The sequence below is a fragment of the Narcine bancroftii genome, chromosome 11 (assembly GCF_036971445.1).
Source record: "Narcine bancroftii isolate sNarBan1 chromosome 11, sNarBan1.hap1, whole genome shotgun sequence".
NCBI classification, from domain to species: Eukaryota; Metazoa; Chordata; class Chondrichthyes; order Torpediniformes; family Narcinidae; genus Narcine; species Narcine bancroftii.
The window spans coordinates 105,164,379-105,178,372 of NC_091479.1; the positions used below are offsets into that span (position 1 = coordinate 105,164,379).

Sequence of the window (13,994 nt, forward strand, 5' to 3'; positions counted from 1 at the left end):
TTTCATACCTTTCGTCTTGAGCTCTGGCACATCCCAAATCTGGCCACTCCACTCCCATTTTGTGTTCTCTCAGCCTCCCTGGGTTCTAATATACCGAGAGAATGATCAACATTTCAGTGGATCAGAGACTTGAAAACATACGGAATTTGGAGCAGTACAGGACCTTCAGCCCATGTGTGTGCTGAACACAATGTCCAAATCAAAATAAAAGTGCTGCTTGATAGATATTCAAGTTGTCATGAAGCCCCTTAAATGTCACCACTGTAGAGTAGAAGTCCAGAAATTTGGATCACCAGAGAATCCAGACTTTTCAAAAACACTCACACTTTTAAAATTTAGCGAGCTTTTGCATGTGTAAACGCCACATACACAGCGGCATTAAAATTGCTCGTTTTGATAAATGAGACACTGTATTTACTAATGAATAAACTATCAAAATGTACCCATTCATCTTCATCTACACCTTCTGAATCAGCCGACTATGACTCTGGGTGGGCGTTTTTGGATGAGCCCATGCCTTCCTCCTTGATGACCGTCCTTTGATCCTGAAGCGCTAGAACGGGATGGGACGGTCGGCTTTTCTGAATTGCTTCCCACTTCATTGCTCTATTGCTAGGATGGATGTTCGTCACCTGTCAGGCTGTCAGCACACTTCTCAGTCTCACAGAGTCCTTGGAAATTCTCAACTTCCTGCCTGTGGAGCGTGTGAGGAATTTGATGAAGTGAGTATTTCTGCAGCTGTTTGGGGCTTAAAAACTCTGGCCGACCACCCAAGAAGCTGAAATAGTGGAACATTTTAGTAGAGCTATTAGATTGTGTGGTGATCAATGTTCCATATTCACCTTCCACTGTCCTGTAATAATTAAATATTTGTGGAATTTGAATTTACGGATCATTGCGAGTAATTCGTGGCTGAGACCCGGTAGAAGTGAGCTCTTGATTGTAAGAGAAAGTTCTGAGATTTAGTCACCGGATGCTCACTGTTCTGTGTTGTGCTTTTTGCGATTTTGTTCTGTTAGAAATTCGCCTGCAGATGTCTCTGCCCTCTTGTTGGGTGACCTGTACTACACCCGGTTAACATTATGTGGCTACGAGAACAACTCGCAGGACATCCTGCTTGATTTGTACAAGGAATTACGAACAAACCTCTCATCAAGCATTTCAAAGGTAACATACATCTATTGTTGTGGAGGTTTAGAACTTAGTATTAGCAATGTGAAGTAATGTATATTTGGATTTGCAGAAGATATTTAATACGGTTTCAAGCCACGAGTTCGCTTCTCCATTGTGTTCTTGGCAATGTATTCTGTTAGAAAATCCCCAGCAGACATCTGTGCCCTTTTGCTGGGTGACTGCACTGTTTGCCTTCAGGCTGGTGGACATTTTAGTTAGGTTGGCCAAGTTGGGCAGAAGAGCATGTCCCCACACTGTTGTTACGTGAGTTGGAGCTCGTTGGTGGGGGGGGGGGGGGGTGTGCAGTTGTGATATTCACACATATTACAGATTGGTAGCAGACAGAAACAATCAGCATAAATTTAAAGTAAAAACTAGGCTAGAGAAACTCAGCAGGTCGAACAGTGTAATTTTTATACCAAAGATAAAGATACAGAACCTTCGTTTTGGGCTGAGACGTTCATCAAGGTACAAGCAATAACATTTTGTGTTTTTACTTCAACCATGATGTCGTGTTTTACTTCAGTGTAAATTTGTCATGTCAGAGGTCTGTTTGTATTTAATGGTCTCCCTTGGGGATCAGAGTTTGGTCTCTATTTGCTAACAGTAGTAATGGTTGGAAAGGGAATGTGTGTGATAGCATGCAGATTAGCTGGTGGGTAGATTCGGAGCTGATGGGTTAAATGGATGAACATGAACACATTGATGAAGTTCTTTACCAGAAGGAATGGAAAGTTTTGTGATGGTTGGGCCTCAGAGATTTGGAAAATAAACAAACTGCTGGCTGAACATCTGAAACAAAAACCTTAGCAGATCAGGCAGCATCTGTGGAGAGAGAAACTGTTTCTTTGGCCTGATGCCTGACCTGCTGAGTGCTACCAGTATTTTCCTGCTTTTATGATCGTGAAACTCTGGTAACTTTTAAATTTAGATCTACAGCACAGTAAAACAGGCCCTTCCTGCCAACAAGCTCGTGCTGCCCAATTACACCCAATTGACCCATAGCCCCTGGTACGCTTTGAATGGTGGGAGGAAATCAGAGCTCCTGTGGAAATCCCATACAGACACAGGGAGGACATACCAACTCCTTACAGACAGTGTGGGATTCGAAACCCAGTTCCAATTGCTGGCGCTGTATCAGCATTGCACTGACCACGATGGTAACTGTGTCACCCCGATTGCTCTAAACAATCAGCAATTTTGATTCATATACAAGATATTGGTTTGTATTGAGCAGATTCTTCAGATCCTACTGCGTGGCTCTGCCCAATGCGCCCTGCTGCGTGGCTCTGCCCATTCCACATTCCACCTACAGCGTGGCTCTGCCCAATGCGCCCTGCTGCGTGGCTCTGCCCATTCCACATTCCACATTCCACCTACAGCGTGGCTCTGCCCATTCCACCTGCTGCCTTTGTGTTTGTACAGGTCCGGCTACTGTCTCTGAGGATTCTGAATCATTTTGAAGTGAGACTACCAAAGAAAGTCGAGGTACGTGACTTTGTGTGCGTGCGCACAAGCACTGTGGAATATTGGTTAATTTGGTCCTATGCATCCTGAGGCCACGGTAGCTGTGAGATTTGTGAAATAGGGGGTTATTGTCCTTGGCCATAAAGCCGGCGACGGTTGTGAAAACTACCTGTAAGGATGTCTGCTGTAGCTGTATTGAGTTAGGAAGTCATCACACTGCTCCACGTTGGAGCACTTCTCATCAGAGCACTTCTCATCTCAACACTGGCTGTAAAATCGCTTTCGTATTGGACCTGTTGAGAGCACTAGAGGCAGGAGAGGTTGTTTAGACCTTTGCATCTGCCTCACCATTCCATAAAATTGATATTTTATATCAGTGCCAATTTTCTTCACTAAACTTCCCAATGTTCCATAATTTTCCTAATATCCAAACATCTGTCAACATTTTGAATAGACTCAGTGACTGTGCCTTGACAGTCCTCGAGTCGAGAATTCCAAAGATTCACCAGCCTTTGAGTGAAGATGGTTTGTCCCTTCTCAGTCGTGAAAGATTGGTCCTTATTTTGAGATGGTACGTCCTGATTCCAGATGAGTTAAAGCGGAGGAAACACATCAAGCCCACATATACCCTATCAAGCCCTCTGTGTATTTTGTATCCTTCATAACAATTGCCTAAAATCCTTCTAAATTCCAGAGAATGTAGAGTCGGTCAGATTAATCACTTCTATGACAACCAACCAGCCAGTTCAGGAGTTAACCTGATGAACCTGGTGGACATTAACAAGTATATCAGTGACAACCCTTCCTTTAAGATTGGTGATAATATGTCAGAACTCGGAAGAGGTATTTGATTGCAGAGTTCTGTATTAAATTGCTGCAGACGTAGTCTGGACGGGATGGACGCTGGGTTTGTGTAAGGGAAGTGAAGCTGTTCTTCTGCAGGTGTGATCGGTGGGGATCTGAAGGGTAGAATGACCTGTCATTCTGGACTTGTGTCTGCAGTGAAATTGCCCCTGTAGGACATGTCCAAGATAGCACTGTTGCAGTGCTAAACCACTGTGACATCTCTCCTGGTAACTACAGACATAGAAAGGAGCGAGAAGGTCCTATTGATCCTCACCTCCTTGCCAGAGGACGCCAACCTTGTGCCCGCACGAGGAGTGAGTCTCTATGCCTTCCCTCTTTAAATATCGCAAACCCTCTGTGATACCTCCAGTTCTGGCAGAGCATTCCAGATATCAAACACTGTTTAAAAATAAAACATTCCCCTCAAATCTCTTTCCTCTCACCTTAAACCAATGTCCTCTTGTATTTTTTTACTCCTTCTTTGGGAAAAGTATCTACCCTATTTATGATGATTGGTTCACCTCTCTGTTTCCTCCACTCCAGGGAAACAAGCCCAACGTATCCATTTTCTCCCCATAAATGAAGTCCCCTCGTCAAGGCAATGTCCTGGTGAATCTCCTCTGCACTGCCTCCAGTGCAACCACTGATCAAACCTGCACACAATACGCCAAGTGCAGTTTAATCAGTGGGTAAAGTTGAATGTTAGTCTTTGGAATTATTTAATCATGGACAATGAACATAAAGTGTTTGTTTCTTCAGGATGCGAGTGATGAAGTTCGTCAGTCTGTGTTTGTCACCTTGCTGCAAGCTGAACTGGTCCCTGAAACTGTTCACGATTACAGAGAGAAATTGTTGCATTTGAGAAGGCTGAGGCATGACTTGGTCCAGCAGTACATACCTGAAGGGCCATACGATGAGGTAGGCCTTGGGTTGGTTCTTGTCCTTCACAATCCATAATTCCAGGGAGAGGCAGAGGTGCTCAGCAGCAATGTTCTCGCGGTAACTTCTCAAGTAATATTAAACAGCTCTGGTTAATGAATGATGCGCCAAATTAGAAACTGGCAACAATTTTGGTGGGTTTAATCTGCACAAGGTCTGAGCTAACTAAATCAGTAGGAGTTACGTGGAAGAAATGTTTGAGTGTTTTTTCGTATGGTTTTCTGTACCAATAATCAAGGAACCAAATGGAGAACAGAATCAGCTAAAATGTTTGGAAAGTAGCAGCAGGATTGGCACAAATTATATGAGAATGTAACTGGTAAAGTGATTGTGAGAGAATCAGTGGATGTATTTGGGTTTTGACAAGGTCCCCTACAGTGTTTTTGTGCAAAATTAAAGTGTTGGGGTTAGGGTATTGCTGTTGTGGATTGCTGGTAGACGGGAGACAGTCGCCAAAGTTGGGTCCTTTTCTCCGTGTTCGGCAGTGACAAGTGGAATACCACAGATCAGTGCATGGCCCCCAGCTGCTCATGGATGCTCAGTGCGTGGCCCCCAGCTGCTCATGGATGCTCAGTGCATGGCCCCCAGCTGCTCATGGATGCTCAGTGCATGGCCCCCAGCTGCTCATGGATGCTCAGTGCATGGCCCCCAGCTGCTCATGGATGCTCAGTGCATGGCCCCCAGCTGCTCATGGATGCTCAGTGCATGGCCCCCAGCTGCTCATGGATGCTCAGTGCATGGCCCCCAGCTGCTCATGGATGCTCAGTGCATGGCCCCCAGCTGCTCATGGATGCTCAGTGCATGGCCCCCAGCTGCTCATGGATGCTCAGTGCATGGCCCCCAGCTGCTCATGGATGCTCAGTGCGTGGCCCCCAGCTGCTCATGGATGCTCAGTGCGTGGCCCCCAGCTGATCATGGATGCTCAGTGCGTGGCCCCCAGCTGCTCATGGATGCTCAGTGCGTGGCCCCCAGCTGCTCATGGATGCTCAGTGCGTGGCCCCCAGCTGCTCATGGATGCTCAGTGCGTGGCCCCCAGCTGCTCATGGATGCTCAGTGCATGGCCCCCAGCTGCTCATGGATGCTCAGTGCATGGCCCCCAGCTGCTCATGGATGCTCAGTGCATGGCCCCCAGCTGCTCATGGATGCTCAGTGCATGGCCCCCAGCTGCTCATGGATGCTCAGTGCATGGCCCCCAGCTGCTCATGGATGCTCAGTGCATGGCCCCCAGCTGCTCATGGATGCTCAGTGCATGGCCCCCAGCTGCTCATGGTAGGTATGAATGCTTGTGGTGAAGACATCACGTTTACTTCACCAAGCTTATTGGCTGCACAAAGCTAGCTTGGGGGGAGGGGGGGGGGCGGGTGGGGCAGAGTGCCCATTGAGATGCAGTGAAGTTCAAGTGATTTAGATGGGTTTAGGGAGTGGGAAAATGTGTGGCAGATGCAGTGTGATATGGTAAGTGTAAGGTTATCCACCCTGGTGGTGCAAACAGGAGGGTTGATGAATTTATGAGCAATGAGGTATTAGGGGGGGGAGGAGGTACAATGACATTGGTGTCCTTGTACACCAGTCACTGAAGGTAAGCATGGAGATGATTGAAAAGGCAAGTGACCTTCACAATGAGAAGGCTTGAGTGTAGGATCAGGGGTGATCCATTGTAGTTGTAAACAAGACCTTGATCAGATGGGGAGAAGGCCAGGCAATGGGGCTGAGTAGGGAAATGGATCATTAAATGACGGGATGGACTTGATTGGCTGAATAGCCTATTTCTGCTCCTCTGTCTTGTGGAGACCACATCTTGAGTATTATGTACAGGTGCGGTCATATCTGAGGAACAATGTTCTTGCTCTGGAGGGATGCATTTCACTCGGTTTACTAAGATGGGGTGGCAAAACTGATCATGGAAGAGAGATCAAACCAAGTAGATTGGGGCTCACTTGAGTTCAGAAAACAGAGAGGCCACCCTGTTGAAAGTTTCTCTCATGACTGGATAAACTAGGCTCAGGGAACCTTCCCATTGGTCCAGAGGTCCAGCTCAAGGAACCTTCCCAATGGTCCGGAGGTCCAACCCAAGGAACCTTCCCAATGGTCCGGAGGTCCAGCCCAAGGAACCTTCCCAATGGTCCGGAGGTCCAGCCCAAGGAACCTTCCCAATGGTCCGGAGGTCCAGCCCAAGGAACCTTCCCAATGGTCCGGAGGTCCAGCCCAAGGAACCCCAATGGTCCGGAGGTCCAGCCCAAGGAACCTTCCCAATGGTCCGGAGGTCCAGCCCAAGGAACCTTCCCAATGGTCCGGAGGTTCAGCCCAAGGAACCTTCCCAATGGTCCGGAGGTTCAGCCCAAGGAACCTTCCCAATGGTCCGGAGGTCCAGCCCAAGGAACCTTCCCAATGGTCCGGAGGTTCAGCCCAAGGAACCTTCCCAATGGTCCGGAGGTCCAGCCCAAGGAACCTTCCCAATGGTCCGGAGGTCCAGCCCAAGGAACCTTCACCAAGAGGGCAGTGATCTGAGCATTTTTCTAACTACAGAAGGCAGAGGTCAGAAGATTAAATATATTCAGGAATGAACTGTGATTTATTTTTGCAGCTAAAGAGATACGTGGAGAAAGCCAGAACAGGGTTGTGATGACGGAGTAGGTTCAAATATCTGAATAGCCTGTTGTATTTTATGTTTCTGGAAAACAGGTATGCTGGAAACACTCAGCCCATCAGACACCATCTGTGAAAAGGGAAATAATGTTTCAGGGTAACCTTTTGTGGATCTGTAAATCCAACAGGTTCTCTCAAGGTGATACCTGATCTGTGTTTTCTATTTTACTTCATATTTCCAGCATGGAGAGAGTACATGTAGAAAGGTTGTTTCCCATGGTAGAAGAGTCTGGGACAAGAGGGCACAACTTCAAGATTGAAGGGCGTCCACTTAGAACAGAGACACGGAGGAATTTCTTCAACCAGAGGGTGGTGAATCTGTGGAATTTGTTGCTGCAGGTGGCTGTGGAGGCCGGGTCATTGGGTGTAGTTAAGGCAGAGATTGGTAGGTTCTTGATTAGCCAGAGCATCAAAGGTTATGGGGAGAAGGACGGACAGTGGAGCTGAGTGGGAAAATGGATCAACTCATGATTAAAAAGGCCAGGGTGGTCTCCTATCCAGCTTTTTGATTCCAACATTGGTGCTTTTAAATGTAAAGGTGATTTGAACTGCCTAGTCCGTGTTTTTTGGGTACATAGTATTATATGGCTGCATTGATTACTGAGTGCTCTCTGTCACCTTCTCCAGGTTCCTCTTCAATACCTGATAGGAATGCTTTATAAAAACTTCAGTCCACTATGGGATCCTGTGATAGAGCTCATTATGTAAGTATACCATGAATAAGGATGTTGGGCTAACAAAGGAAAGCCCTTTAATAAATAGAATAAAGTAGAAAAGAATTAAACAGAACGTCTCCAGGAGCCGGGCTTGAGGGCAATGCACAAACGTTCTGGGGAAACTTGGCAGGTCACATAGAATCCATAAAAAGCCAAGGTTAACATGTGTCTTAAGCCTGAGCCCTTCATCAGGTATAAACATAAGCAGGCAGGCACAAATAAAAATGGGATAGGGAGGGAGGGGCAGAGGAGCAGTCAGGCTAACAAGGGGCAGGGTGGAGGAGAAAGCTGAAATGAGAGGGGGTAGCTCACCTTCCCTCTCCTATCAGAACCACCACCTCTCACTTCTCAGCCTATTTCTCTTCTACCCTCCCACCTGTATCCACCGATGGCCTATTAGCCTGAGCTCCCTCCTCTCCTTCCCCAACCTTTTTATTTAGGTGCCTGTCTGGTTTTGCTTCTTTCTGACAAAGGACCCAAGCCCAGACGGAACATTGCTGACTCTTTACTTTCCACCAGTGCTGTGTGACCTGCTGAGTTTCTCCAGCATGTCTATGTAAAGCAGAAAGAACTTGCATTCAAACAAAATATTTGGTAAAAATTGAGATTGTATTCAGTCTAATAAGATTAAAAGCTCCAAATTAGGAGAAAAATTTTTTTATGGACAAGAGTGGGTGAGTATAAAACTGATATAAATAATATTTTGATGAGGATTTGTTTTAATCAATCACAGTGATTCCTACTTCCCCACTGTCTGGGTGAGGGTGAGGTCTGTATGTTCTCACTGTGAATTGCCTTGGTTTGCTCCAATTTCTTCCCACGGACCAAAAATATGTGCACTGGTCGATTAAACAGCCACAGAAAATTGGCAGATTTAGTAGAAATTGGAGGGTAGTGAGTGGAATGTGGGTGAGTGAAATGGTGCTTGGTGGTCACTGTGGACAGGGCCTGTCACCTCGTTTATCTCCATCACCCTGACTCAATTTCATGTGTGCTGTGAGAATGAGTGTCAAAATTGAAAAAGCATGTTAATGGCTTGTATTTGTGTAGCATGTATAACATAGACTAGCTTCTAAAGCTGTGGTACTGATATCAAACTACAGGGAAAAGTTAGAGGCAGGGTTATGGAGGGAGGGATGTTGGTGACCAGAAACTTAATGGAAGTAGGAAGTGAGAATTTGGGAGTATTCAGTAGGGGATGATGGTTAATGAGGAGATTGAAGTCTAGGTGCTGGTCATCGAGAAGCCAGTGGTGGATCAACAAGTGCAGAGTGGATGTGTGCACCAGTTTTGGATGACCTTGAGAATACCGAGCATAGAACACTACAGCACAGCACAGTATAGGCCCTTTGGCCCTCGATGTTCTGCCGACCTTTATATTCCTACTAAAAAAAACTCTTTCTACCTCCTAACCCTCTATTTTCCTTCCATCCATGTGCGTGTCAAAGAAGCTCTTAGATCCCCTTAATGTTCCAGCCTCCACCACCACCCCTGGCTAGGCATTTCAGGCACCCATAACTCTCTGTGTAAAGAACTTATCCCTGATGTCTCTCCTGACCTGTGAATGGTTTAGGACTGTAACATGTGGAGGGAAGAGGCATGAGTGAGGGTTCAGCAGCAGAGGAGGAGATGCAGGAGTGGCGTTGTCAAGGTTACTGAGGTGGAGATCCTCAAGATGAAGCGAATAGTCAGAGTTTCAGGACTGGAGGAATAATTGGGTCTGTGTGGAATGGCCTAGTGTGTAATGTTTACACATTGAAATTTAAGTAGACCTCAGTAAATGTTTACTATTCAGTCCTACTTTCTTCCAGCTCTCATGCATACGGAATGGAAAATAAAGCCTTCTGGCATATTTATTATGAGCACTTGGACCGGGCCGCTACACTTGCTGGTAAGCAAAGTCTCAGGTTTTGCCGATTGCTGGTAAGCATTAAGATCCGCTCAAGTTGGCTGAAAACTGGGATTGGTGGTGTTTTGTAAGGAGCACGTCATTTCTTTCACAATACTTGGATGCACCAAAATGCAGATCACTAGAGTTCACCCTCTCAAATTCCTTAGTTATCTTGAAAATTTAAATAAAATCCCTTTATCTTTTACCTTTGCACTCTGTGTATAATATTCTGAAGTCTACACTCCCCTTCTCCTAGAAGGCATATGGGATTCTGACCTTGGTTAGCCATGTACAAAGCAGTGTGTGTTATGGAACATGTATCTAAGACGTTAGGCCACGGCTGGATTACTGCATATAGTTCTGATTGGAGTGGAGAAGCTGTGGAGGAGCCTGGATAAGTTGGGGTGGTTTTCACACCAAAGGAGACTGACGACAGACCTGATAGGTGTGAACAAAACTGTTGCGCAAAGATTTGAATCTATAATTTACCACTCATTCTTCTAAATACCAATCCTTAATTCACTTTTTAAGTATAAATTAAAATTTTGAAGTTAGACATACAACATGGTGAAAAGTCTTTTCGGCCCATGAGCCCGTCCCACCCAATTACACCCATTGTACCGAGAACGCGTGGGTGACACTGTTAGCTTAGCAGTTCGCCCAACGCTGTTACAGCACCGGGGAATAGAATCCCACGCTGTCTGCAAGGAGTTTGTATATTCTCTCTTTGTCTGTGTGGGTTTTCCTTGGGGGCTCCGTTTGCTTCCTATCCTTCAAAGCGAACCAGGATTGTGTGTCATTTGGATGGCATGGGCTCGTGGGCCTAAAGATCCTGTTGCAGTGTTAAATTTTTGTAAAACTTAAAATTAATTATAAAAAAATTTAAATTTAACCCCAGTACATTTTTGAAGGGTGGGAGTGCCCGGAGGAAACCCACACAGATGTGGGAAGAACATATTAGCTCCTTACAGATAGCGCTGGATTCAATCCCCAATTACTGACACTGTAATGACGTTGTGCTATCCGCTGCACTAAGCATTCCATCACTGTTCACATACAAATTCTTTTGGTTTTGCTTCTTTCTTTCAAGAGAAAGAATTAAAACGTGAATTGGAGGAAACCCCAAAGGAGAACGGTACCCCGAGCCATCCAACAGGTCATGTGAGAGGATTATACCAACATCAACTCCACTTGGCAAAGGCCAGGGAAAGAACAGATCATGCCAACTTCCGGTTCCTGCTTTGGAAAGCGATGGGCAGTTTTACTGATCGGGTGGAACCTCGATCAAAGGAACTCTCACCCTTGCTGCTCCGATTTGTTCAGTAAGTCAAGATAATGATAGATTTGGTGTAGACATCTGAGAGTTGGATCATTCTTCATTGTGAGGATGACGAGTACTCCTTTTATGGTGGTAGTGATGTGGATGGAGCACCACTGTAGGGTGGAGAGGGTTCAACCCTTGAAGGAGATCCTGAAGCAGATTGTACAACCCCGACTGCTGTACAGTGGGAAAGCTACAGGACCAGAGAGTACATTCATTGACATTAAATGATGACCAATATGTCAGAATTGGATTTATTGTCACAAACATGTGCCACAAAATTTGTTTTTTTTTTGCAGCAGTTTTGTGCTTTTACAGGTACAAAATTCCTATAAATTACACTTCCTTAAATGCAAGTTTTAAAAATAAATAATTAGTGTGAAAAGGAGAAAAAAGTGAGGTGGTGTCTGTAGTCTAGAAATCTCATGGTGGGGGTGGGGGGAAAGAAGCTGCTTTTGTGCCGTTGGGTGCTCGTCTTCAGGCTCCTGGTCTTCCTTCCTGATGATAGCAGTGAGAAGAGGGCATGGCCTGGGTGGTGCGGGACTTTCATGATGGAGGCTCCTTTCTTAAGACACGCCACTTAAACATGTCCTTAATGGAGTGGAGACTGGTGCCCATGATGGCCCTGGCCGAGTTCACAACTCTGTAACCTGTTCCTGTCCTGTGCATCGACACCTCCATACCAGACAGTGATGCAACAGACGGAATGATCTCCACCGTACACCTGTAGAAATTTACAAGTCTTTGGTGACATAGCAAATCTCCTCAAACTCCTAATGAAATATAGCCATTGGTTGGCCTTCTTCATGATGGCCCCAGGATTCATGATGGCCCCAGGATTCATGATGGCCCCAGGATTCATGATGGCCCCAGGATTCATGATGGCCCCAGGATTCATGATGGCCCCAGGATTCATGGTGGCCCCAGGATTCATGGTGGCCCCAGGATTCATGGTGGCCCCAGGATTCATGGTGGCCCCAGGATTCATGGTGGCCCCAGGATTCATGGTGGCCCCAGGATTCATGGTGGCCCCAGGATTCATGGTGGCCCCAGGATTCATGGTGGCCCCAGGATTCATGGTGGCCCCAGGATTCATGGTGGCCCCAGGATTCATGGTGGCCCCAGGATTCATGGTGGCCCCAGGATTCATGGTGGCCCCAGGATTCATGGTGGCCCCAGGATTCATGGTGGCCCCAGGATTCATGGTGGCCCCAGGATTCATGGTGGCCCCAGGATTCATGGTGGCCCCAGGATTCATGGTGGCCCCAGGATTCATGGTGGCCCCAGGATTCATGGTGGCCCCAGGATTCATGATGGCCCCAGGATTCATGATGGCCCCAGGATAGATTTATGTCACTTATTGAAAATACATATAACAGAGTAGATGATTCTCGAAATATCGGGCACACTGAGAGTGGAGAGATTGAAGGGGAACACGAGGGGAAAGATTTTCACTGTAATAACTGGAGCATGCCGCCAGCCGAACCAATGGATGTGGGTACTACAGTGTTCAAAAAACATTTGGACAAGTATTGATAGGAAGGGTTTCCTTCCTCCTTCTAGCTGCCCATCCCATAGGATGATGATGGGTCCTTTCAGTCAGTTTGTGGGGTTTTATATGAGGATACCCCACTCCTCAGAAAGAAACAGCATGCACGTGAATGGATTTAGCTGAGTAGGGAATTGCACAGGTCTGGACCCACCCTCTTGACATCCCTTCCCTGGTGATATCCAAGATGGCTGGGGGAAGTTCTGTTGCGTTGAGTGGGCAGACCAAGCTTTGATGAAAGGGATGCCCTTTCTGCGCTTCACAGCACGTGTTTTCTAGATGGCCATTGACTCTACAAGAGGGTTTGTCCACCCTTTGATAGGTCTTGATGGTCATCCTGCAGGGGGTTAGGCCACTCTTCGCACCAGGCCAGCCTGGTGGGGCAGCAGGTTTAGTCACCAACCACTCGATCGTGTGACAGGTAGTATGGATACATGGTACCAGTAGCACTCAGACGAGTGAAGGGATTAGAACGGGTTGGCAACCTCTTAATTTTTAATTTAGACATACATCACGGTAACAGGTCATTTCAGCCCATGAATACTCCCAATGACCCGCCCTCCACAACTGCCTGTAGCAACAAATTTCACAAATTCACCGCCCTCTAGCTGAAAAAATTCCTCCGTATCTCTGTTCTAAATGGATGCCCTTTAACCCTGAAATGCCCTCTTGTCCGAGACTCACCCACATGTGGCCAGTGACCATCTTGCAGGGCAGCGGGGAAATCAGCACCAGTAAATAACGTGTTGTCTCCCATTTAGCAATGAGTATTACCCGGCGGATGTGCTGGCGGCTCCCACTGAGGATATCCGAAGGAAGAGGTGCGCAGATGACCAGAGTGCCGTCAGTGAGCTGGAGAATGAGAACCTTACCGGTGACGATCAGGGAACAGCTCGTGTGGAACAGGTGCTTGCAGCAGTGAGAAAGCCCAGGAGGGCAGCTGTAAAGTAAGTACAGTCAGTGGGACAACATTGCCAGTTACCAGCTCTGCTGCTTGCTGGATGGTGTTTCTCCCATCACTGCCTCTCATTGGCCAGTCCTGGCTCCCTCCAACACAACATTTTAATTTTAATTTAGAGATGCAGCACGGTTACAGGCCCTTCTACCCCACGAGCCCATGCTGCCCAAATACCCATATTAATCTACCACTCCTGTACATTTTAAAGGGTGGGGTGGAAACTGGAGCACCAGGAGGAAACCCACCCAGACGTAGAAAGTTGCCGCACAGAACAGGCTCTTCAGCATCAATGTTGAGCCAAACCATATATTCTTTAACAAAAGTTCTAAACCCTTCCTACCTCGTAACTCTCTTTTTCTCCCATCCTGTGCCTGTCTGAGCCTCTAAAATCCCTTATTGTTCCAATCTCCACCACCACCCTGGCACCCTCAACTCTCTGTGTAAAAACCTACCCCGATGTCTCTCCTAAATTTTCCTCCCTTCACTTC

General features: G+C 46.7%; 1 protein-coding gene across 2 annotated transcripts in view; it reads left to right on the forward strand.

The window, feature by feature from the left end:
- utp20 (UTP20 small subunit processome component) overlaps positions 1-13,994 on the forward strand; it is a 108,329-nt gene that overhangs the window by 28,002 nt on the left and 66,333 nt on the right. For both annotated transcript variants that reach the window (XM_069904470.1, XM_069904469.1), the window contains exons 15-22: positions 617-722; positions 1,020-1,167; positions 2,599-2,661; positions 4,246-4,404; positions 7,699-7,775; positions 9,599-9,678; positions 10,769-11,000; positions 13,310-13,495. In XM_069904470.1, the coding sequence (XP_069760571.1) occupies positions 617-722; positions 1,020-1,167; positions 2,599-2,661; positions 4,246-4,404; positions 7,699-7,775; positions 9,599-9,678; positions 10,769-11,000; positions 13,310-13,495 (1,051 nt within the window). The remainder of the gene's footprint in view (positions 1-616; positions 723-1,019; positions 1,168-2,598; positions 2,662-4,245; positions 4,405-7,698; positions 7,776-9,598; positions 9,679-10,768; positions 11,001-13,309; positions 13,496-13,994) is intronic.